Source organism: Telopea speciosissima, unplaced genomic scaffold (genome assembly GCF_018873765.1).
Source record: "Telopea speciosissima isolate NSW1024214 ecotype Mountain lineage unplaced genomic scaffold, Tspe_v1 Tspe_v1.0259, whole genome shotgun sequence".
Classification (NCBI taxonomy): domain Eukaryota; kingdom Viridiplantae; phylum Streptophyta; class Magnoliopsida; order Proteales; family Proteaceae; genus Telopea; species Telopea speciosissima.
Window position 1 is genome coordinate 22,011 of NW_025317595.1, and position 26,287 is coordinate 48,297.

Sequence of the window (26,287 nt, forward strand, 5' to 3'; positions counted from 1 at the left end):
TTTCCCTTCCACCTGTTTGCACCGGTCTGGTCCAGCGTTCCCCCCCAGTATCCAACTCGTGAAGCTCACGGGTCCGGGCCAAAATCAGAGCAGTAAGGTGGTCCTCCTGGTCGTCATGTGATCCCGGAAACAGAGCAAAACTAACGTGACGAAACTATAAAATACTGGGGTTAGGTAGGTGGCACGTGTCCTCCATGGATAGTAAAAAGACTAAAGTGTCTTCTTATGTTGGTTTTCTGTCCCACGTGTCACCTTCTTGTCTTTCCGACAAGAGACCAATACAGAGATTACATCAAACAAAAACGACAAGAATAGGATGGAAATGGGCCAGGCTCTTGTTGGGTCCATTAAGATGAAGTGACCTTCAACCCAGCTTTGCTGAAAAGTTTTAGGCTCGGTTTGGCAGGAAAAACATCCAAGGATTGTATTGCAGAGCTTCATAGAACGTTTTGGGAACCATGCCAAACCAGACCTAGGAGTGCTTTCCTAAAAGGCTTGACAGACTGAAAACCAAAAAGGTGTCAAAGGTAAGAATTGCGAACATCGTTCTTGGATTCTCCGTTGGGCCAGTCATGGTCCTTAAAAGGCCGGACCTGGGCCAGGTTCCGAGATTGGACTAACACATGGACCACATAAATTACCCTATTTGGAGAAGCAATTTCTCGACATACACATGCCAGCATTTATTCTACAGTGGACAATGGTGGACAATCTTTTAATTATTTTTGGGTCCATATCATGGGCCCATAGGCCAACTAGCCCTGCTTCGACAAGCAGAGCCATTACCAAACTTTAGTCTCCTCTCAATAGTAGTTTTTTTAGGGGTACAACCGGGCTGGATTGGGCCGGGGAGTTTATAACTCCAATCCAACCTTAAGTCTCTTTAACTTAACCCAAGCCCAGTCCAACCTTACTGGGCTCAACCCAGACTACCCTGGTCCAAATTGACCCTGATTAGAGTGGGCTGGGCCAAGTTGGCCTTGTTGATCCTAACAGGCCTATTTTGGTTATGGGAGAGGGATGGGTATGACGGTATGCTAGCAGTATACCGTAAGCTAGCACTCTACGTGTATATCTCTCTCTTCCCCCCTCCCCCTTTGAAATGACTTTCTTACCCCTTAAAGGGAGGAAGAGAGAGAGAGAGAGACATAACAGTTTGCGGCCGTGGACTTGTGCAATCTAATTAAACTAGGGGTGTTAATTTAAGGGAGGTGAAATGATCACCTAAGCCCCCATGAAATTCAAAAATGTCACCCCATGATTCTTCCATGTGTGCTCCCATTGGCCTTCACATGTGCAAAGGGGCCACTCCCTAACAAGAAATAATTCTCTTTTATTTATTTATAAGGAAAAAAGAATGCTGCCCAGCACATGATAACCTAGTGTAGGGCGGCGTGTCTAGCACGACCGGGTGGCATTCTTTCTCCCAAAAGTTAATTATTTTCTTAACAATTCATTAGTATCCCTTAAACGACCTTATGTAACTCAATGATATATGTTTGGTTATCTCTCCTCTTTCATCATTAGGACCATGGATCTTCTCTTGTACATCTTGACAGGGGTGTCAATCCTTAAACCAAATCGGTGGGATTGAAAAAGCTCGAACCAAACCAAACCAATCTCCTATTAGGTCATCTTCAATTTGGGGTATTATGAAACTGACTGGAAATCAAATCAAATCGAAACCGGTATAAAACCAATTAAAAACAAATACCAACATGAAAACCATAAAAATAAAAAAATAAAAACATATTTTTTTCATAATTATGTATATATACATGTTAAACTGAACCCAAATTGAGTCGAGTCCGTCATCCAATCGATAACAAAACAATAAGAGAAAACGGAAATAAACCAGATCAAAACCGATCAAAACCAAATCTTTCCTTGTCGAACCGGGCTTTGGTTTCACCCATTATCAACTCAAAACCAATTCAACCCGAGCAAATAAGACTGAACCAACCATTTGACACCCTTAACTCTCATGGTTCTAAGTATCGGTATCATATCGCTCATATCGAGCAATACATATCGGTTTTGCTAGTCAACGATACCGATACCGATACCGTGTCAATACCGTATCGATAGTACGATATAATCAAGGGGTAAAATGGTCAAAAAACTCATTTTTTTAAAGAGATTTAGGGGTAATTTTATCTGATATATTTGATCCATACCGATACCATATTGATTGCAAGTTACCGATACCGTGCACTAAAACCATGCTAATTCTACACCCATTGAAAGTTGTGTTTTCCTTTCAAGCTTACCAATACATAAGATTTGTCATGGATCTATATCTCTTTCTTGTTGTATATAAGTATATAACTATAAAATAAAGGTGAAAAGTTCTTTGGGGGAATGTATCGACCACACCAGAAACAAGAAGAAGCAAAATACCACCCACCCCCATAATGTCAATGCATAGGAGCCACGCAGACAACGCCAACACATAAACAATTTTTGTCTTTTATATACCAATAAGACGGTGACTAGACAACTTATAGTCACCACGCATGTCTACACTGAGAAGAACCCTTTTAATAATTCCAAAGATTAATATGGAAGAGGATGGAAAAAAAGGTTTGGTATTTTACATCATACCGTCCGCTGTCCACAATTCCACATGGCCGCCACCCTGAAGTATTATTTTGTGTATATCTTTGAGGTGGACTGTGTGGCCTAGCATTTCTCTAGTTTACCAAGCAAATCTATCAAGAAATTTCGTCCGTGATTTTAGCTACTGTCGAGACACAGTAAGACAGGAAATGACCGCCGTATCCCTGTTTGAGCGTTTTGTTCAAGCAAGATTAAGACAGTTATTTACCGTCTCAGTGTGTCTCGGCAGTATGGTCTTGCCGGGCAACTCAGGAGTAGAGGATTCAAATTAAAATTCAAGTTGGCAATTTGGATCCTCTACTGTCGAGTAGTCCGGCAAGACCATGTTGCCAAAACATGGTGCTGCGTGCAATGTCCGCCTTACCCTTGCCCAAATGCCTTGCCCGAGTGAAAATAAGGTGATCTTTGCACGTAACACCGTGTCTAGGCAGCACGGTCCTACCGGACAGCTCGGCAGTAGAAGATCTACATCCCCAAATTGGTTACACCCTCCCTCATAGAGACCTCAAAACAAAAATTTTAAAAAGATAAAACTTCTCTAAATGCTGGACCATTGGGCCCTCTTCCCTCCCCACTTCCCACCCCACACCCCCTTCCCTCAACCCACAAACGAATAAACCAGCCTGTATTAGAGCTGTGAACACAACATCTCACCTCTCCCAACCCCATTCTTTCTCTATCTTGCTTTCTTCATTCCCTCACACCTACACTTTGAAACTGTGAAACAACACCAACCCCTTCTCAATTCACAACCACAACAGAAGCTGCAGAAACAAGCAATCGATCCAGATTAGTGATTTTCTCTCTCTCTTTCTCTTTCTTTTCCCCTCCCCCCCCCCCCTCTTCTTCTGCAGAAGAGACCATGAGCTCCATTATTGAGAACTTTCAGAAGCGAAGCTTCATCCCCTCCAGACCCGTCAACGAAGACCTCCCGGTCTCTCAGAAAAACCCAAAAGAGCAAGGATTCCGTCGAAGACTCTCTACCATTTCGATGAGAATCAACCCCATTCCATCCCCTTCAGTGGCGTCATTCAACTTTATTCCCAGATCCAAATCTATGTCGGCGATCGGAGAATCGGCTGGAGGTTCCATAAAGAAATGGTGGGACAGGGGATGGGCTTGGATCCTATCAAAGAAACCCCCATTCGCCAGAGATCTAGAGATGAACGAGGTGGAATCCACCATGTTGGGTTGTCACAGCAAGGGCAGCTGGAGGCATGTGTTCTACAAGGTGAGATCCGAGTTCAGAAAGCTCATGGGCTCCAATAAGGTTGGTTTACCTCAGACCTTCAGGTACGATTCTTACACTTACTCTCAGAATTTCGATGACGGCAAGAAGGCTCAGGATTAATTAAACCCACTGTGAAGCCTCAAGTCTCAAATCTGAGCTTTAATTTCTTTCTTCTACTGCTTAATAGTAGTAATCTTCTTCCTGGGGGCTCCGCCTCTTCATGTTGAGAAACTAAGATCAAAATTAATATCAATTTCTTCCCTGGGGCTCTGCCTCTTCTGTGTAGCAAATATTGAAGTGATTCTTTTCTTCATTATTGAATTTTTCTTTTCTTAAAATTTTTAATTTGTCTCTAAACCAAGGAGCTGGTAGATCTAATTGCTATAGAACTTGTTCTACAGAGTTTTTGTTCTTTAATTCCACCTACATCCCCTCGACACTTCTTCAGAAAGAGAGATCTGATAAAGATAATTTGTTTGATGATTCGAATTGTCAAATTTTGGAATCGGATCGACACAGCTCCGATCGAATCGGCCCAAAATTGGTTAGATTCAGTTTCGATCCCAGCAGATTCGAATTGGCTGGATCTTATAATTCCGATTCCGTTCGAACTAGATTTTTGTGGTTCAGTCCAATTCCGGATGAATTGTGGCGGAGGCTGATCCCATTGCCGGTTCAGCTTACTTGAACTTGGGTTTGGAGCATTGCAGTATCCAATGAATCCGGTTCCATTGCATGTATGGATAGTACTTGAGGCATGTTCCATTCAGTGCCATTTACAATCCATAGTGGTTTATATCAACCAAGAGGGTGGGCCTTGGTGCAAGGTTGCTCCGTGGTCAGGGGTTGGAGTATGAAAAAGCATCTCTGCAATAGCAAGGGTAAGGTTGCGTATAATATGATCCTCTCAAGTACGCTCTTTTTAGTGGTTTATGTCAACCAATATATCGTGGACAATTGAGTTGCTCAATTGTATCGATATTGGTATCAGATTAATCGTAACGATCGATTCGTATCAAAATCGACTATGACCAATACCTGATTGATATAGATTGATCAATATGGTAGCGCTAATGAACCCTCGACTCCCCAACACTAAGAAAACCTTAATTCCAACGAGGAATAAGAGCAATAATCAAGTTTATTTCATAAAATTCAAGTTACTTTAACGAATAAGGGTGGCTTCCATTTTATTTTTTTTTGGTAAATGGGAAATTTATTGAGGAGGGAGGTGAGTACAACCAGTCACTTCAGAATCACAAAGTTCCTGAAGCCACTTAATGGAGTTTGGCTAATCTGTCAAGTACTCAAGAGACAGGGCCTTCTTGGCTAGGGCATCCGAAACATTATTCATAGCCCTAGAAATGAAAGAGAAGGAAATGGAAACAAAAGAAGATTTCAGCCTAACAACATCAGTAACTAGGCCTTCCACTTCCCAATCCGGCGATTTCTTCTCCTCATTGAACAAAATAGCATCCTTGCAATCCGATTGCACTAGAAGGTTATCAACACCCAAATCTAGAGCAAGCTTGAGGGCATGGCGAATGGCCAACAGTTCCCCCTAAATAACCGAACCAAGAATATGGGGGATGGAACGAGCTTTGAGGCACCTCCCAGTGTGATCTTGGAAAATAATACCCAACCCCCCTTTATCAGAATCCTTGATAAGAGCTGCATCACAGTTAACCACAATCTGACCTACCGGAGGGGGGTGCCACTGAGAACAAATACGAGAGATCCCAATCTCACCATCCTGAGGGCAAACGACAAGACCATTAACTGCACCTGAAAACTCCAAGTAGGCCTTCTCCGCAAGCTGCAGAACTTCAGAAGGAGTCCAAATAATTCCTTTAAGAGATAACTCATTCCTCGCACGCCAGAGATACCAGCAAATGAACGCAGCCTTAGAGAGAGCTTCACGAGCAAGCCTCTTGTCCTGTCTAAACCACACCTCCCAACTGCGAATCCAGTCAATCAAAGAAGGGTTATCCGGAGGAGAAAATTGAAGAGAACTACCAAACCACACACAACGGGCAAAGGAGCAACCCAAGAGAATATGATCGCCCGTCTCCTGATGGACTCCACATCTAACACAGATAGGGTTAATATTAACATTCCTATGACTTAAACCCACACCAAAGGCAATAGCTTCATTGCAAACACGCCAGAGAAAGGCCTTAATCTTTGGGAACGTCTGAATGGACCAAACACGATTCCAAACAGCATTAGGAATACTCTCCCAAGGCCTAGATCTCGACGAAGACGCCCTAGTCGATTGACCTTCCTCTTCCAACTTTGAAAGCAGCTTATAAGCCGATTTGACTGAGAAGAGACCATCTTTAGTAACCCCCCACCTTCTCTTGTCTTCACCTTGAAAAAGTCTTAAGGAAATTTTCAGAATTACATCCCTGTCCACTGGCTGAAAAATAGATTGGATAAGATCCACATTCCAACACCTGTTTGCCTGATCAATAAGATCAGCCACCATTACCTCTCTACACCCATCCGGCCTAGGACCTTTAGTTATAAGTTCATGTAACTCCATCGGTGTCAAAAGTTATGGCGTTCGGAAGTTCCACTGAAAATTCAATATTTTTTGGCTTGATATGGTGGACTTTTGTCGATCCAACCAACTCAGAAATTCCTTCGACTTTTCTCTACTTCAAATATCAATATTGTATCGCTTGTGATGGACACCGGTGCTGATTCTTTTAACTAAATCCTTGCATATAACTACGTAAAAACAAAGAATTGTTGTCCTTGCGAGTGGCCAATTGCGACAAACCAAAATAAATGACCGTTTGGAGATGGTTGGTGCGAGTAGTATTTTTTTTTCCCATAAAGAAATATCTATTGAGAAGCACATGAAAGACACGTAGATGGTGAAATACAAGAATCCATCGATCACAGAGTGAAATTTGACCAGTTATCACATATTGCATAGATAGAGCCTTCCGAACCAGGGAGTCTGCCAAAACGTTGGTCTCCCTTGAAATAAAAGTGAAAATACAAGTAAGCAAATATGCATATATATATATATAAGTGCCTAATGTCTGATATAATTGGTTGGAGAGATAGAGGGACCGCTCTACCAGGTCTTGAAGGTTCCTCGGTAGATTAGAAGCTAGAGTGATGCCATTAGAAGGCTTTTGGCCCTTCAAAAACTCATGATGGGCTTGTTGTGCTACCCCTATCCCAAAAATTTTTCCTTCCAACGGAGTCCAATCGCTACTCCCCCTTTTTATTTTTTTTTGATTGAGCCAATCCACCGAGAAAGTAAAACAAGGCTCTTGAGAGATTTTCAATAAGAGGGGACAGCCAAACCAGACTGCTTGCGCATAATGAATAAGAATATGATCTATCGATCCCATTGTTGCTTCACATCTCATACAATGAGGATCAATCTGAAAATTACGCTTGATGAAACCTTTCCCAGTAGCAAACTGGTCCGCACACGCCCTCCAAAGAAAGGATCGGATCTTTAGAGAATACCTCAGCTCCAAATCCTTCCGGACATCAATCAGGTTGGATAGAGGCCAATTGCCCATGAGAAGAGAATGAAGGGAGATCATTGACTGTTAGGTTTTCATTATTGCACAATAAGTGTTCAGCATATTTCACTCAAAATTTTCCATCCTTGGCTGCTCCCCCACCCCAGTCGGTCTTCTGAGGGAAACAAGGGAAGCTGGATACGAAGAATTTCCTCCTTAACATCTGGGCTGAATAAAGATTCAAGCAGATCCAAGTCTCACTGTTGACTATCTTGGATATTAAGTCCAATACCCATTGGCAGTTTTCCCAAATGTGAGGCTGCACGCCGGTTGCACGGACAGACGGCAACAGAGGATCCAAATTGGTGAAGTCCAACCCACTTGTCCCTCGAAATATTAATTCTGTTCCCTACTCTAGTAATCTTCCAATAGAAACCAGTGTCCACCACTTTTAGTTGTTTGCTTTGAGAGAGAGAGAGAGAGAGAGAGAGAGAGAGAGAGAGAGAGAGAGAGATCCAAGGGCCAAGGCCAGTTCCTTGCATGCGTGCCCTACGCCTTCCAATAAGTTTGAGTATAGCAGGCCCAGCCCACGTAAGAGAACAAAGAGGACCGGACTAACCAGACCCACCAGAGAGTTACCGTAATACCAATGTAGTCTATAGTAGTAGGTTGTGGTATTTGTAGCGTGAGCAACGAGTGCGTCAGAGCCGTCTTATCACGTCATCTCTCACCTCGAACCTTGGCCTTCACACGAGCACTCTCTCTCTCTCTCTCTTCTGCCATTGCATTTAATTTCTAATCGACTCCGCTCGTGTTTCGACTTTAAACTCTCGTGAGAAAAAGAATGGGCTGGGCCTGGTTTTTCTTGGGAAGAAATCTTGGAATGGCCCACCCAAAAGAAGCTGTTATGACATTATTACTTGCAAAGCTAAACACAATCCCTTCATTAATTATTGATCATATTTAGCTGAGAATATAATTAACCAAGTGAGATGTTTGGGGGTTTGTGTATATATGAAGGAATATTGTACCATTACGAATACAAATGTGGATCTAAGATGGATCAAGGTCCACTGTCCGGTCTGACCGGACATATTAAGCTGAGACCTCAGTGAACCGAGAGAGATGGAAATCGTTGGATGGGTGATGGGATGTGTGAGGTGAGGATTTGAAAGGGGGGTGGGGGACCAGATCTGTCTTTAGAACTCGGATTACCATTTTAAAACTTAGTAGGAGAGGAGAGAGCTGGGAAGGGCGGGTGGGGTTGTTGTTGTGGAGTAGTTATAGGTAGCCAGGAGCAACTACTGTTACTGTAGGAATGAAAAACGTGTGAAATGGAATTTGCAGGAGTAGCAGAGAGCAAATGGAGTTGTATGGGAATGAATTGTCGAAATCTACATCATTAATTGATTATTATTATTATTATTATTCTTATTATTGTTGAATGATTGTTGTTGAATAATAGAATAGAAATACGCTGCTGCAGATCATCAGAAGATCTACTATGTATATGAATAAATGACTGAGAGAGAAAGAGAGAGAGAGAGAGGAGACGAGAAGGAGAGACATTAATGCGAGAGAGGAAATGTGGTAGGTCCGGTTCTATCTGTGAATTCTGGCGACGTTGCTTCTAGAACTCAATCTCATCTCGGGCCTCTATCCATTTTTCCCATTGAAGGGATCGATCACTAATACAGGAAGGAAGTACTGCGGACTACTGAAGGGAAAGCAGGTGAGTGAGCGGCCGTGGGCCAGGCCGTCCTATTCATCTCTCTCTCTCCTTTTTATTGGCTTCTCTCCTCCTCATTATCCTACTTGATCACCTTCCAAAATTCTATCTTCTCCACTTGTTTCTCTACTCAAACCCACAATGGTTTTGAACCAACTTTTCTTCTTATCACCACTACTCACCTATTCGTGGAGTACTCATTGTTATACTATCATATATATTTAGGAAGAATGTTCTCTCTGCCGTAGCGTAGCTTGCATCCAAACACATGGACAGTCTGTGTAGGAGACAAGATGGTCATAGCACTCACCCCCATGTGCCTGGGTGCAGACACAGAGAACTGCGCCTATATATATATATATATATATATATCCCTACTCAAATTCGAGATTTCTAATCCTCCTCCCTACCTTCATTCTTGAATAGTAATTTAGCAACCCCGGCCCCCCGCCCCCCCAAAAAAAATTTGGTATATTTTGATTCCATATCATATACATGTTGAGGCAACGCTGATGCAAATTCGCCCAAAATGTATTTCAGTCGAAGTTCTATGGCCCTCGAAATTCATTTTCTTTTTAGTGTTTTTTTTTTCTTCTTATTATTCCAGCTTTAACAAATTTAAGGCGGCGCCATCTCATAGTTCTCTCTAAGCTAAATGCTGTTACTCTGTTAGAGCTTCAAATGTAACAGTTCTATGCTCTCCTTTTCTTTTTAGTTGGGAGAAGACAGAAACGGTGAAAGAGGATGCAACCTGCCAGTGTGGATCACTAACAGGTATGGGTACGGTGTAACCCTAATCATAACACCTGTCCTACTTGTTGCCATTAGGAGCGCATAGAAAGGGCTTTTATGGAAGAAAAATAAACACATATGTCATTACTTAATCATACGTGAAGTATACACATATGGGTGGTCAATCCGTATGTGAGGCAAGAGATACTAAGTCTAAATTGAAAAACTAATTAAAATAAATGACTTAAGCTTATCTCTCATGAAATTAAGCCTTAATTAATAATTATATAATATATAGAGTTAGGATGTAGATTTATTTAGGTTCCACCGTTTGTTGTTCCAATGATTCCTAGTTCGTCTATCGGTTCAGGAACCCTTGGGAGACCAATAACTTAATCGGTGGATCAAGAATCGGACCAATAACTTATCAGCAGATTCAAAACCAACACAATAAGTTATTGGGTGGGTCGGTTACAATTTTTTGTAAAGTCCAGTTCCAACGGTTCCTTGCATGAAATTATTTATTTTTTATATGGGAAGAGATCGCAGCCTGATCGTGTAGCCCCTGCATTTGCGTGGGGACCAATGAAAGCATGTGCATGGGCATCAATGTAAATGTGATTTTTTTTTAGGAAAGATGAGGCGATAATTTTGCACTCTCTTAAATAAGAAGTGGAGATAGTCATTCTTTTTTTTTTTTTGGTAACGAAGTGGAGATAGTCATTCCAAATGATGCAATAGGGAGTATGGGACCTAGATCTTGTTCTAGCGCTCATGACCCTTGAGTCCTCAAGATAATGAAAACCCTAATCCAATAAGGAAGAAGAGCAAACAAAATAATTAGATTATAAATTTCAAGATGATTTTATTCCGTTTAAAACGACTCGGATTACAAAATAAAAGGAAACCTAAACAAGAAACGAAATAACGTAGAAAAATTAAATAGGAAACTAATATCCTGAAATTATGTACAAAGCTTTGGAGGCTGCATACCTCCCCCCTCCCTTAAATGTGTGAATTTGGCTTTGAAACGTTAGTCCAATGAATGAATTGATTGAACACCCTATAGAGCAATGACTGTCCTTTTCGAAAAGGTATTATGACTCTTGTGACTCCATCGTAACGAAAAGTTATGATCGTCGAAAGTTGAATTTAATAATTAATATCCTCACCTGATTGGGTGGACTTCTGTTGGTCCAATGGATCTAGGAACTCTTCGAAAATCCTCTCTATGTCACCAAAGGCCATGGAGAGGTTACATGAGGATTCGGTAGAACTCAGCCTGACGTTTTTTTTCCCCTTTTGTAAAAAGAAATTGAATTGAAGATAAGCATGTGAATAGTCAGAGCTTCAGCCAAACAAAGTCTGTGAAGCCAAGGAATGGACATCTACTACACAATTCAAAGCCCTTGGAATACAGTGAAAATAAATTGAAGTAAAAGAAGCACAAAGACGCGTTGCAAATAACTTCCTTGTTATCTGACTTTACTTGAAAAAATTAACTGTTAAGAAAAGGATATGTTGAAGTCCTTATTCATATGTTTACTAAAAAAATAAAAAAATCCTTATTCACATCAGATTACTCACATCCGATATAGTGATTAATGCTTTAACGTAAATCCTCAATAATACAATAATAAGATTAACGTCTAGACATACCCAAACAAGATATAATTACGAAAAATCTGATTATAATAAGCTTTTAATCTTCAATATCTGCAAGATAACCTACCATAGGAAGACACCAAATTACTCAAAACAAGGATAACCCAACCATCTACTGTAGGCTTGTGGAAGCATCTTATTCAGACATAGAAACATCAACTTAAGAATTTGGTCTACTCGGCCAAATTATGCAATATGTGAAAGTTCCACTATCACATAGATAACCCATGGCCATGATTCAAGCGGTATCATTTAATGTTAGGGATAAAGTTCCTTGCATTGTGGGCGCATCCAGACATATGGGGTGAACGAAATGATTGCCCCATCCCCCTGAATGATCGAAATTTGACCCCTGTCCTGTCCTGTGTGTCTGGGCGTAGCCCGAGCCTAGATTAATTCCTGGGCAGAAAACAAAAAAAAAAACCCTCTACAGTGCTCTAATCTAGCAGTGCACTGCAATACGGGCCTAAAAGCTCGACACATAGAATATGTGACATCCAACGGTATTAAGCCTGCGAAGGAAAAAAATAATAAAAAAAAACTACCTTGCATCAAATTCACACCGTTGGATGAAATTTTTTTCACATGTCGAGCTCTCAGGACCGTAGTACACTGCCAAATGCCCGCATTGTAGAGGATGTTAATCCGAGTACATCGCCCTGTTTGTTATTATTATTATTTTTTAAGATGCAGGTATCGGTAAAATGATGATATCACTAGCAACAAGAACAACAAAAACGGGGGTCCAGAGCCTCCAGGCTACATACAGGTCAGGGGGGGGCTACAGTACTCTCGTTTATTCTGAATTCTGAAAAGCGCATCACGATATGCTCACACACGCACGCATAAATCCCTGCAACAACCCACTTCGCATCGCATTTACTCCTAAATTCTTTTTCTTTTCCATTTTTCGCCTCTTCTTCCTTCCCTGTTTTGGACCCTTTTTTTTCATTTATGCCCCCTTTCCCTTACAGCATGTAATGAACCCCTGAAGATATCTCTCTTCCCTTCACGGCTTCACAGCTGCCTTTGCTTCATCAACCGCAACTCCCCAAACCCATCTTCGGTTTCAGTGCTCTCAGCTTTTCCCTCTAAACTCATCATATATATATACACCCCTACATACGAGTTATTCATTTGTCATTTCCACCGACACCTCCAAACAATTTCTCTCTCTCTCTCTCTCTCTCTCTCTCTCTCTCTCTCTCTCTCTCTCTCTGTTGTGATGTTGGCCATGGAAGAAATTCTTTGTGAAGTGCATGCAGAAGATACAAACGAGCAAGGTTTGCCTCCTGGATTTAGGTTCCATCCAACCGATGAGGAGCTTATAACCTTCTATCTTGCTTCAAAGGTGCTCAATGGGAGCTTTGGTGGTGTGGAGATTGCAGAGGTTGACCTTAACCGATGTGAGCCTTGGGAGCTTCCAGGTATAAATGATTCACTTCAGTTAGTATAATGAAATGGTAATCACATTCTTTCTTAATTATCCCCTTTTTTATTTGAACTGAAATGCCATTTCTTCTCACACATTGTCTTAATTATTATATGATTATCCTTAATTCAAGTTCTATCAATGTCAAGAATCAAGACACTCAAGTTCTCATACATATTCTGACCTCTCTATTGAGTATAATATTGGGGAAAAGTAGACAAAGAAGGAGACTTTCAATCAATCAATCAATAGCTTGGTTTTGTCTTTATCTATTACACTACGGTGGAATGTGATTCTCTATTCTTTGCTAATTTTTTGGGTGTTCAGATGTGGCTAAGATGGGAGAAAGGGAGTGGTATTTCTTCAGCTTGAGAGACAGAAAGTACCCAACTGGGTTGAGAACCAACAGAGCTACTGAGGCTGGTTATTGGAAGGCCACTGGCAAAGACAAAGAGGTTTACAGTGCTTCTACTGGAGCCCTTCTGGGTATGAAGAAAACTCTTGTTTTCTATAAGGGTAGAGCTCCCCGTGGTGAGAAGACCAAGTGGGTCATGCACGAGTATCGCCTCGAAGGTGACTACTCTTGTCGTTACATTTATAAGGTAAAATCCATCCATCTCTTTCTCCCTACCCTGACGGATGAGTTGACCTGTTTTGTTAATTTCTTGAAGGGTAAGCTTGTTCTGTTTTAAGTCTTTTGGTTCTGTTTTGTAGGATGAATGGGTGATCTGTAGAATATTTAACAAAAGTGGAGGAGAGAAGAAAAACCCATTTTTTAATGCACACAGATATTTGGTAGAACCTGCTGCTGCTTCTTCTTCGTCCCACTCAATTGTATTGCCTCAAGTGTTTGATCAATCTCCTCAATCAACATTAATGGAATATCAATCACAGTCGACCCAAATGAAAAGCCTACAAAACCCTTGTGTAGGAGTAGGAGTAGGAGACGATCTCATCAAACACTTAACAGTCCCAATTAATCAAACTCAATTTTGGGCCATGAATAGCATGCAATCGTCTTTTTCACCAATCACCACCACCACATTTAACTCCAACAACAGCAACAAAAACCTATCACATTCACAGTCCATACTAATCAAATCATTGCTTTCACACTCACATCATCAAGATGAATGGGCACCGAAAGAAGCTACTGTTCCCAAACAGTGTAAGACAGAGTCCAGCTTTTCCCATTTTCAACCACTACAATCTGGTGCTAAATCCAACTTTCACTGCGGGCAAGGATGGGATATTGAGATTGATCATCATCAACAACAACAAAAAGTATTTCAAGGGAGCTTGAGTTCATCAAACTTGTGTCAACAACAAAACCAAAACCCATTGTTTTTTGAGATGATGATGATGATGGGGAGTGGTGGGGTTTCGGGTTTTACAGGTCACTGTTCATGAGGTGTCAACTTCAGTTGCTTTCAACAGGACAAGCTCTCTCTCTCTCTCTCTCTCACAGATGATTTTAGATCCTCACACCAGAGAGTACTACCTGCACCGTGTGGGCCCTTGCATCATTGATGCCTTTCCTTGTTTTTCTGGTTTTTCTTTATAAATTTTCTTTTCCTTTAATTATATATATGTAGGCTTAGCGTATAGGGATATAAATATATATCTAGGGTTAATTTATAGGGATAGATACGTATGCATATATATATATAGGTAAAGAATCTGTTTTTCGTGGGTTCCTTCCTTCTACTGCTACTGTAATAAATGTAAAACTGTTGGGTTATTATCCATTATCCATCCGTGTAATGCTTTTGGGGAGATCTCCAGCAGTTATTGTGGAAAGATTTGCTTTGGATTTTGGCCTCTCTCTCTCTCTCTCTCTCACTCACACACACACACATTTTCATGGGATGGGTTAATTGGTTGGATATTCGAAACTGAGAGGGTAAGGGTGGCGAGGGTGAAAGAAGACAGGTGGTGATATGACATGAAGGATGGGATTTGGGGTAATTGTATCATTTGACGTCACCTTATTTATAATCTGTTGACAAGGGGGTTTCCCTGCATACCTCTCCAGCGAGCGCCCACCCCAGGAAGTGCCCAGTGAAAATCCAACGGATACGCACCCAGGCACACATTCCAGCGTGGATCATGCAGCCCAACCGCTAGAGAGGAGCCCGATGCCTTGTGTGTTTTTCTTCCGGCCGTGGTGGGAGCGGTAGGATCCAACCCAGCCATATAGAAGTTGATAAAACCGTATGTGAACTGAATGACGATAACCAAAAAGAAGCTGATAAAACCGAACAAAATGCTAAACGATTCCGATTTTAGATGATATCTATCTAATTCGATTTTGTTTTGATACCCTTACCCTTACGGCTGAGAATCATTAAAGAACCGGACCAATAGCCTAGAACAGGATCATTTGACACCTTAAAAATATAGTATACGAGTATCCTTAAAAATATAGTATACGACCATTGTTCAATTAAATAGAATCGGTATCCATGGATTTTGATTCCAATCGAGCCAGAATCTGTTGGAATCTACCTTGGGTAAAACTGTGTCTGTGTATGTACGTATGATATACATGCCACTGCTTCCTCTTTCCTTATGTATATGATTATTCCCAAATTAGGATTTTGGACAAATAAGTCTCCACTCCTCTACTTTCGCTTGCCCGGTACTATCGTGTGCCCTTACATTCAAGCACGATGAAAAATACCACCTTACACTTGTTCAGGCAAGGCGAATGGATAGGGATAAAGCAGTAGGGGCAGACGAAAGTAGAAGAATCGAATTAATAAGTACGGGAGTGATGGGGCCTAACAAGCTACATTCAATCAATCTATTCGCAAGAATAGGGCTCTTGCCCAATTGCTGTAGGCCAACTGCCAAAGGGATATCATTGAGACAATGATGAACTTCAGGTTGATCAATCTTGGCTGTGTTTGCTTGGATAAAAATGGATAGACAACAAAACAAAAGAAAATATGTATACATATATTATAATTGCCCTAAAAGGTTTAAAAAAAAAATTTGTCTGGTTGCCAGGTTGCGGTGCACAAATATAAGTGTTGCGTGAAATTATCACCCTGTTTTCTGTAAAATAAATAAGGATTTTAATGTTTTACTTACATTTTTACCCTTGGTCAATACTCGTGGATCAATAGCATATTGATCAGGAATCAAATTCGGTATCAGTCTCTACCTATATCGATACAAATCAGCCAATCCAATACCAATTCCTTGAACCATGGCTGGTACAGGGCAATACCACCAAGCAACGATCTCTTTCCTACAATAAGTAAAAAAAAAAAAAAACCTTGCAAGTATGATGTTAAAGTGTTAGATGGTACGGTTTCAGTTAAATGGTTTGGTTTAGCATGTTTGAGGGTAGAATTCAAAACCATTTAATAAATGGTTTGGGTTACACGGTTCCATTTTAGTCATTGGTTTGAGATAAACAGTTTTATGGGCAAACGATCAGATGTACCCCTCCTCCCACCTCCCACCTCCCACCTAAGGGTGTTAAACGGTCCGATATCAGTTTAAATCGTTTAATTAAAAGGTCTCAAATTGAAAATCACAATCAAATCAGTTATTAAACAATTTCATGGTTTCGATTTAAACGGTTCGGTTTGGTAAACGGTTTCTATTTGATTTTGGTACATTAATGTACATCTAAGAGTATTAAACGGTTTATTCAATTAAAGGGTCCAATTCGATTTAAACCATTTAATTAAATAACCTCAATTTTAAAACCATAACCAAACCATTTATTAAGCTATTTATCGGTTTCAATTTGATTTTGATACCCATACCCCCACCCCAAAAAAAAAAAAAAAAAACTACAAAGGCAATTTCTTGGTTGGACCACTCCAACCCTAAACGAGGTTCAGGCAAATACGGCAGCTGACCAAATAGGTGAAATAGAAGACGGCAAATTTTTATTCCGAGGCCAAAGACCAAACCCTATTTTGAAAGCTTTTCCAATCCCAAGTCCCAAACCCCAAACCCATGATCTGATCTTGATCATCAAGAGTACCTTGATTCTTGGTTTGTGACCTTCATATAAAATCTTCTTCTTTTTTTATTTGTTCGGACGAGAAGAAAAACTATTCGGCACAAGTATGGTATTTTTTTATGGCTTCCAGACCTTATTCTGTTCTTTTTCATCACCTTCCCTTTCATCTTTCTTTAATAAAGAGTGCTAGTAGTTGTAGATCGATCATTAGATTACTTTGTACCTCAAAAATAAATAAAAAATCATACGATTTTTTCCTATTTTTTGGGTAAAATTAAGATCATTAGATTACTGCATCGGAAATCGAGTATTACAAAACCGCCCTGTACATCCGGCCATTTCCAATTCCAATTCCAGGGTGTGGAGACAGGGTTTCAAAAATAAATGAATCTAATTGGGAATTGATCGAGATCAAATCTGATTTTTGTCGTTCTGAATCGAAATATTCACCTCAATGTCCGCCCCGCCCCAAAAAAATTTCTGCTCTTCCATGCCGATTCTACGGGGTTAATCGGACTGATTCCAACCAATTCCTGATTTTAAAGTCCTGGGTGGGGAGAAAGTTATCTTTAAAGTTTGTTATATCGGCAATCCTCATATGGGCATTGGGCAATGCTTCCGTTTTCTCAACTCTGAAACCATAGTTATTCCAGTCTTCCTAAACATCTGAGTCCACCAAGCAACCCAAATACTTGGCACTCGAAGTCAGAGGCTTCCCCTCTTGTACAATCAAATGTTGGATTTTGGAAAGTAACTCTACTGCACTTATAAATTTCAGGCAAATCCTGGTGCAGGAAAACTAATTCTTGCTACGATTGCACTCTGATAGCATCCACAACAAATGTTTTAATTCCAAAATATGGGGGAATGATCATAGACATTGCGCCAAGAGATACAAGGACTCATGAAGAGCAATCTGAAGCTCTAGAGGCCATAAACATACAATCTGAAAGTAGCAGTTTGGTTTGGTTTGCACGGCGCTTCAGCATGGTTGTTTTCTTCTGCCAGTGAAAAGAGCTGTCCTTGCTCAACTGAGAAAGGACTTATTCCCTCACCTTATTAAGGGTTTTTTACAATTACCACCCCAGAATCTTTCATATTTACTATTACCCCCCCCCGCGCAAAAAAAAACTTTGAAACAACTGTTACCCTCCCCTATTGCATACTAATAACTAACTGGCCCCCACCGTTACAGACCCGTAACGGCGGGGGTTAGTCATGACTGTGTGCCGTTGTCACAGATTTTTTAGGACCAAAATGCCCTTTTTGGGGTGGTAATTGTAAAAAACTCCCACCCCATCACCACCGTCCCTTCTCCTCCTCCTTCTTCTTCTCCTTCTTTGAGTTGCAGGGGCACCAAGCCAACGTCAACGCCATCGCCTGGGCTCCGCATAGTTCTTGCCACATCTGCACTGCCGGCGACGATTCCCAGGCCTTAAGTTCTTCGAACTTAGAACTAGAGTCTCAGCTTCCCTAGTCAACTCGTCGCAGGTGCTGAATATCCAATAATTAAACCCTAATTGAATGCAGGAAATCCTCCAAAGCCCGTGATAGAGTTCTTCCTTCATTTCCTTCGACACAAAGGAAGAAAAGGAAGAGCGAAAAGATCCACAGAAGAGAACAATAATAGAGGGAACGATATTCAAGCCACGAAACCAAAAATAACATTATCCATCCCTCTCTGTTTCTATCATCGTAGCATTCGATTTCAACGAAATATCATTTGTCCAACAGTTTGGTTTCATGACTCTTAACCTGATATGTCACCGGCTTTGGTAGATTCCCGAACTCCGGCAACAATACCACGAATACAATCAACAAACCCTAACCCTTCCGAAGGTAAAGATCTCTTCTCCTTTCCTCTTCCGTTTCAACGGTTTTCCTTCAATCAACAAGTCATCGGTAACCGATTCTGAGACCATGAACTATTCGAACCTTGGTCATGGAGAAGCTTTACAAGTTTGGTCTCAAATTCAAATATGGAAAAGAGCGGGCTAAGTGAAAGTGTCGGTGAATCGCTTCGGCAGGAGATGAAGAAGTTGAACTTTGGAAATCAATCAAAGGAAAAGGCTTCTAAAGATTCCACTTTTAGTTTTAGTGCAGGTTGGGGAGAGAGTTCAAGTTCAGGGGTGTTTGGTTAAGAAAGTAATAGTAAGAAAAGGTATGATTTTGATGGAAACAGAGTGTCTAAGCTACAACATGACAAGAGCGATTTAAATAATGAAGGTTTTGCGAATCAGAACAACAATGCAGAGAAGCCTAAAAATGCCAATTTTATCTCTAAAGGTTCTGACGAGAATAGTTTTGTATTTGAAGGAAGTGACAATGAGTCAACTTGGCATCTAAAATTTCAGAGTCAATGAAGAAATTGAACTTGGAAGACTCTGGGAATGTTGGTGTTTCAGAGAAGTCTAACGATGTTGATCCTCACCCTAAAGCCTATGATAACAATTTCGTCTTTGACGGTGGCAAGAGCATTGGAGAGTTTTCTTTTAGTAGCTCGGCAACTACGCTTCCTGATGGAGGAGGAGGAGAAGGGACGATGGTGATGGGGTGGGAGAATTTTTACAATTACCACCCCAAAAAAAGGCATTTTGGTCCTAACAAATCCGTGACAATGGCACACTGTCATGACTAACCCCCGCCGTTACAGGTCTGCAACGGTGGGGGCCAATTAGTTATTAGTATGCAACAGGGGAGGGTAACAGTTGTTTCAAAGTTTTTTTTTTTTTTTTTTTGGGGGGGGGGGGGGGGTAATAGTAAATATGAAAGATTTTGGGGTGGCAATTATAAAAAACCCCCTTATTAATCATGAAATTTCACTTTGATATCACTCAGAACAGGAGAACTTCTTAGCAGGCTCACTGAAGGTAACCCAGATATTAAAAAATGTTGCAGCACGCCTTGTCAATTGCTGAGGTATGTCTACTACATTTAAGCTAAGTGGATCTTGAAAACCATATGTTTCATATATTGCCATAGTTCAATTTACGTTGATTTATGTTTACTATATTTCATTTTTTGATGAACTTAATGTATCCTATGTTTTGTTTATTATATATTGGTTTTCTTATATTAGGTTAGGCTTTTATATTGCATATAAACATAATAATACAAAATTATCATTTTTATATTACATATAATCATATGCTACACGCCGTGCGCCCCCCCCCCCCCCCCTCCTCCAACGCCTTGGGTGGCTTAGTCCCCTGAGTCCCTGACAACACATACTGCAAATCATTCCAGAATCAGTTGTGAACCATACTCTAAACCATCTATAACAATTTTGACTTTAATTATGAACAAAGTGAACATAATTGAGTTGAGTTTAATTGTTCCTTTCTCTGTATTATTTTTTTTTTCCTTCCCCTGAACCGTAAACACTCCCTACGGACTACATGAAATTACTGTTTTCATCCGAACCCTGATCAGCAGCAACTTGCTAACTCAATCAAGAATGACAATACAATACATTCTCTCTCTTGTATCATAATTCAGACTTTCAGAGGCGATTTGTTACCTCACATTTTTCGTTATCCCGGTTCACATAATGCAAAAGAATTAACACTGATACAGGATAAACAGCAGAAAGTCTCTCCAAATAGTTTATAAAAGGAAGGAACTCAATGCATTTATTCTGAATAACAGCAGAGTTTGAAAATTCACCACTTTTTTTAAATCTAATATCAAAAGATCAAAAACCGGCTCACATTTGTTCATGATGCAAGAACAGAACATACTTGATATTATTCAAAGAAAAATCAAGTCCAGGAATTAAAGACTAGGAATCTTTCTATGGACATTTAGGATAAACAAAACCTGGAATCTAGTGAGAAGAATTATTGCAAGCCTTAGCAATCTTGTAGATCTCCACACGTTCAGCACATGCATCACCAAGTGGCTGAAATTTTCTGCACCAGGAAACTGCTGATTAGGCGCAACGGTCATAACTATATGGGATGCAAGGACACTAATTATGAGAAGGGAGAGGGGGGGGGGGGGGGAAGCTGCAAGTTGAATTTGCAATAGCAATGTGACAACCATCAGAAAAAAAAAAAGTAAATAACCCAATGGTAGCTGCCTGTTGTCAATGGTAAAAAAGGAATGCTGCAAGGATAATACTATCCCCAGAAGTAAAAGATGTTGTTTACCACAGGTTCGCATTGTCCAAGGGTGCAGTTTCTGGACAATGAACAACCTAACAAAGCGCCCTGTCGATTAAGTGATTGTTTGCGAAACAATTAGCTAGAGCATCACCAGAATATTTCTGTTGAATATCAAGGCCCACTCAACATGTCGACAAACAAGAAAATGCTAATCCTGACAAAGTCAGAATACAAAATTCAGGTAGCATTTAGAGCAATAACTTCACTTGAATCAGGGACAGTGTAAGATACACGACAAAGTTCTGTGCAACCACGTTATTGATAATAATCTAGTTCCTAAGTTCAGGTCCTAAACATTACATGTAACTCAAAATAACTTTGAAGTTACAGGAAGCTGATTCCTACATGCCTGTGGTAGGAATCTTTCCTACATACCCACTTTAAATGCCAACAACTGCAACGTGGCAGAACAGATGGGCTAAAGTTTTGTGGATAGATAGATCCCTTGATCCCCTGCTCAAATGTCAAGTTTCCGCCTTATTGGAGTTTACCACATGGCAAAACAGAGCTTGAAAATCCAGCTCTATAGGAGAGTGCACAGCACTGATCAGAGTACCATAGGCATGAATGGATATACATGGGATGCATGCCAATGTATAGTAGGGTATTTGATCGAATTAGGCTCTAAAATTTGAAATGTGTCTGACCCAGAGCCTGACCTCTCTATCCAACAGTCAGAATAGCCACTTCATCAGTCCACAAGGCACTAATTACTTTTACTTACGTTACATGCATAGTTACAGTCCAGAGTTTAGCAGTTTCACCAATTGGTTCAGAAGGCCCAAATTATATGACCATCCAAATGGATGGTCCAGAGACCAAGTTAAACCAACCCCCCCCCCCCCCGCCCCTCTTCTCTTCCAAGAAGTAAACCGGTTAGTATAACTGGCTCACCCATTAAATGGCATTCTAACCACCATAGTTGTCACAGCATTGGAGGAGGCCTGGATGCAAGGCGACCAAGGCGCCAAGGCATCGCCTTGACAACTATGGACCACACAATCCAATGGTCCATGTAGCCACCGAAACAAGGGGGATTAACCGCTAACCCATTAGGGCCTTGGATAAGATCATAAGTTTGAAGCTAATGACTTCGGGTGATAAAAAAAGGGAGACCTGATCATGGATAAAGAATTCTATAGTAGAAAATTACAAGGGGAAAAAGTGAAAAAAGATAAAAGTATGGTTCTAAACATCATGCCAACGGTGATATAAAATGCTGATTGTGTTTTAACAAAAAATAGCAACCTTGAAAGGGCTAGGAGCAAAACAATGAAGCCCCACAATGGCCCGTCAATTGGAAGTAATTATATTTTGGGCAAGGGTTCCCCACGATGCTGGCGTAGGGAGAATCTCCATGCCACACCACAATCAGCATGCAGGAAACGGTTCCATCAATAGAGGACCCACGAGGTCAGAGAGGAGATAGTAAATGTCAGGAGGAGAGAGTGTGTTAGTTATATGAGACGGCATGGGAAAGAATCCCAACACAGTCGGCCTGGGGACCTTTCTCCCAAGCCTACCAGGGTATGCACATCTACTCTACAAGAACAAAACACTCCAAATATGCAAGAAGATACAATCAAACAAGAGAATTTTTACGTGGTTCGGCCAAGATGCCTACGTCCACAGAGCAATGTCATGATCAGGTTTCGTATGTTGCTCAATACTCTATAATATTTTGATCGCTACAACGATCCGGAGCACCCACCCTTGCTTCAACCCTCAGTACAATAAAGGCTAGGGCTAAAAACCCAATCCTAATAGGCTACAACCTGATACACGCTATATGCAAAACAGGCATTCTGAAAATTCTGTACAACAGATACTATTCAAGTCAAATCTCCTTCAGAAAAATTCCGATTGACTTGTAGTTTTTTGTATATAAAAGCTGACTCAATGGGCTACAACTTTCATTACCATCAACCCAAAATAAGTGTACAAGATCCAAAACTGAGCTGGAAGCTAATTAAAATCCAGTCAGTCTTCTTGAAACATATTCACTAGGCCTATAGAACAAGTCATAACTCTGATCAGATCTCTGATTAAGTTGATTCTATTTTTAAATGAAAGCTGACTTGGAGATCTTCATTTCTCATGTTTTGAGCTCCTACAGATTTCAACAAAAAGACACCTCAAAATATCTGTGAAGTTTCTGCTCTGATAGGAATCCTAAAATTTGCAATACTTTTCATTTCATCCATGGCTTCCACCTTCTCAGATCCAACAAGAAGCCTCACCTCAAGCACACAAGGGCATGCACTGCCACATCATCATGACAAACACATCCTATCAAATGTCAAACACATGATGATGTTTTCCCAATCCAATTCACTGATTTTTGAAACCCTGACCATCACCCTTCAGCTTCTAACACTGCATTGACAAATGACAAGAACCTTCTCTACTGACTTAGTGTGTTGACAACAATGACAACACTAACACAATGCATCCTCTGCTCAACAATTGTTAATGCATCAATTACTCACTAGTTCGAACTTTGTTTCCAAAATTACTCTTATTAGTTTGGCTTATATAATCGACGCAAACAATTATGTCAAATGAATACAATAAACGTGTGAATTATTATATAGAGGCATCATGGGAAATCCAGCAATACTTCATACCTTAGTTTTTAAAATGGACAAAACATTTTGAGAAAGTGAAAAACCTCAATTAGGACCATCTTTGTGGGACCGAATGCTCAGGTACGTATATCCACTAGCTCCCTTAAATTCGTTGACACCCTCACAAAACAGAGGACATCACCAAGAAATTCGGACCGGACCAAATTAAGCTCAGACAAAATTACAGTTCTTAGTAAGCCTATGAGGACCTAGGATAGTTTCTCTGATTCAATTATTCATATTAGACCACTTGCTCCTTTCGGTTGCCATCATCAACCGGTTAAACCCAGAACTCAGTTTCCAAAGTTTATCCACAGACGGGAAAAATCCAGCTAGTCGACAACTTCTAAACAGGTTGCACTAACCAAACATTTCGAGTTTCCAGAGCACGAAATTCACGTTGCAGTCTCCAAATTGCATGTCACGTGCAATGGATCAATATTTGAGTTTGCAACAAACTTATATTAAAAAAAAAACTCGGCACACGACGAGCTGAGCTACCTCCGGAACCTACACCGCTCAGGCAGGAATAAAGTCTCATCCGGACAACCATGAGACACTTCGATTCAAAAACGGAAAATATGATCAAAATTTCAATTCTCGTGCAATCTAACATCCAGATTCAAATCGACAAAGATTGAAAACGTAAAATCCATTTGAAGAATTAAAGGGAAACCCTAAAATAGCAACAAACGATCCACTAGCTCTAACGGATCCAAAATCAAGAAAAAGTAAAGGATCGAACCTTGAACAGAAGACGTTCTACTTGGAAGTGGAGACAACCTTCTTGTTAGACTCCTGTGGCGGGGAGTAGATCAAAGCAGCCACCATGGCCCCCGGAAGAATTCCGTACCTCGCCAGTATTGCGAGCTTCGACACCAAAGGCTCTCCTCTCATAAACGCCATTTATATAAAAGCTTGGCAAGACCCTCAGTCCCGGAATCTCCTCTTTTGGTGCCCTTGTATACCTCTCGAGCTCCAGCAATGGATGTCTTCTCTCTTCTTAGAAGCTTTTTTCTTGGATTTTAATCATCTCCAATTCCCAGTAGTGCGGTAGTTCCGGTGGAGATTTCGACACGTGGCAGATCGGACGGATGTTATATTTTCTTTTGTTTACCTCGGCACCGTTGGATATCCGATCTGTCACATGTCGACATCTCCACCACAAACTATCGCACTGCGCAGCTTTAGGAAATTAGAGAGGATTATTTCCCCTTTTTTGCTTTCGAAGTTGAGGCCATGTGGCACTCTGCTGGTATTTTCATGAGAAAATTACTTGGACACCCTCTGTACTATGGCGTACTATGACCTAATTACTTATTCTCCCCAACATTTAAAACAATTATTTGAACATCCCCTGTAGTTTATCATTTCTTTTAAGTAACTCTGTCCGTTAGTCAATCACCGTTACCATGGGTTAAATATTTTGTAAATGTCTAAAGTATCCTTAAGATGTAGTGAAGTGACAGATTTACCCATCATCCGAATCTAACCCATCTCTCTCTCTGTCTCTCTCTGTTTCCGTTTCTTCAACCGTGGGATCATGGTAGACTGATTTCACATCGCCATTTCTAGATGCCGATCTTGAAAGCAACCTGAGCAGCTTCTCTTCTTCTGAAGATTTTGGGATCTGGGTACCAAAGTCAGCCTTCCATCCTCTAATTCAAACGTTTTGATTCCATTTTTCTCTTAATTTATTTTCCACCTCCCACACCCCAAATTCTAATTCCAAATCAGACCTACCTTCTTCCTCCTCCAAAACCCTAGAAAGCCTCAGCGAAGAGCAGAAAGCCATCTGGAGTTATTGGACTGTAGAACAAATCAACGACTGGGCGCAAGTGGCCATGGCAAACAAGAGGCACCGCCACCTTCTTCTTATCCATCATTTGCAATCAAAGAACTCCAAACTAACCAGTTCTGATGTAAAATCACTAAAGGATGAGCAACACTAATTCGTATTCAAATTAGTTCAACAACTCAGTGCCTTAACCATAAGATAGCTTCGATGATCCACGCATTGTTTAAAAAAAAAACAAAACATTTGGAGATTCTGAAAGCAAAAACCCTAAATTTTGGTGAACTGGATCAAAGTCTCAAAACAGAAAGAAGTTTTTTATACAGAGAAATGGAGAAATGGCGGCATTTAACACACGGATGGGAAACACTCGTCTTTGCAGGATTCTACACCCCTAACCCTCCGTTGGAAAAACAAACCCAAAATAGAGAAGAAAAAACTCTGCAGATCTAGAACTCTGGTTTCGATCCACTTTTCTGTTGCTTTATGTTTATCTAAAATCCCATCTTCTTTCCTGATTTTCTCTTTTATCCTACCTCTTATTCTCACACAATTTGTCTGGCATATTCTGTCCACAATTTAAATATCTTATACTCCATGTAAATCAGAATCACATCCCTCTATATTCCATTAATTTTAATCTTAAAATCTCATGAATCTTGTGGACTTACCAGCTGGTCTCAAGAGTCCCTATCAAGCACTTGACCAGGGGAGAGAAGAAAATTGAGTGATAGCGAGGGCGGGAGGGAGGGAGGGAGGGAGGGGTGAATGGCGATGGTGGAGAGGGGTTGCAGGGGAGGGGGGAAGAGAGGAGG

At 40.7% G+C, this 26,287-nt stretch overlaps 3 protein-coding genes and 1 long non-coding RNA gene across 4 annotated transcripts; 2 read left to right on the forward strand and 2 right to left on the reverse strand.

Moving 5' to 3' along the window:
• Window positions 1-3,261: 3,261 nt before the first annotated feature.
• LOC122647900 lies at window positions 3,262-4,140 on the forward strand. Its single transcript, XM_043841194.1, has one exon. The coding sequence runs from the start codon at window positions 3,482-3,484 to the stop codon at window positions 3,968-3,970; it is 489 nt and encodes a 162-aa protein (XP_043697129.1). The 5' UTR covers window positions 3,262-3,481; the 3' UTR covers window positions 3,971-4,140.
• Window positions 4,141-5,141: 1,001 nt separating this feature from the next.
• On the reverse strand, window positions 5,142-6,395 carry LOC122647903. Its single transcript, XM_043841197.1, has 2 exons — window positions 5,553-6,395; window positions 5,142-5,411 (listed from the first exon to the last, which is right to left on the reverse strand). Exons 1-2 carry the CDS (start codon window positions 6,393-6,395, stop codon window positions 5,142-5,144), a joined length of 1,113 nt encoding a protein of 370 aa, XP_043697132.1.
• Window positions 6,396-12,641: 6,246 nt separating this feature from the next.
• On the forward strand, window positions 12,642-14,309 carry LOC122647904 (protein CUP-SHAPED COTYLEDON 3-like). Its single transcript, XM_043841198.1, has 3 exons — window positions 12,642-12,894; window positions 13,227-13,501; window positions 13,614-14,309. The coding sequence occupies exons 1-3, from the start codon at window positions 12,693-12,695 to the stop codon at window positions 14,307-14,309; spliced, it is 1,173 nt and encodes a 390-aa protein (XP_043697133.1). The 5' UTR covers window positions 12,642-12,692.
• A 6,185-nt stretch (window positions 14,310-20,494) lies between these two features.
• Window positions 20,495-24,687, reverse strand: LOC122647901. The gene is made up of 2 exons (XR_006330989.1): window positions 24,423-24,687; window positions 20,495-20,795 (listed from the first exon to the last, which is right to left on the reverse strand). It is a non-coding gene; the product is annotated as an uncharacterized LOC122647901 (long non-coding RNA).
• Between the last annotated feature and the right edge of the window lie 1,600 nt (window positions 24,688-26,287).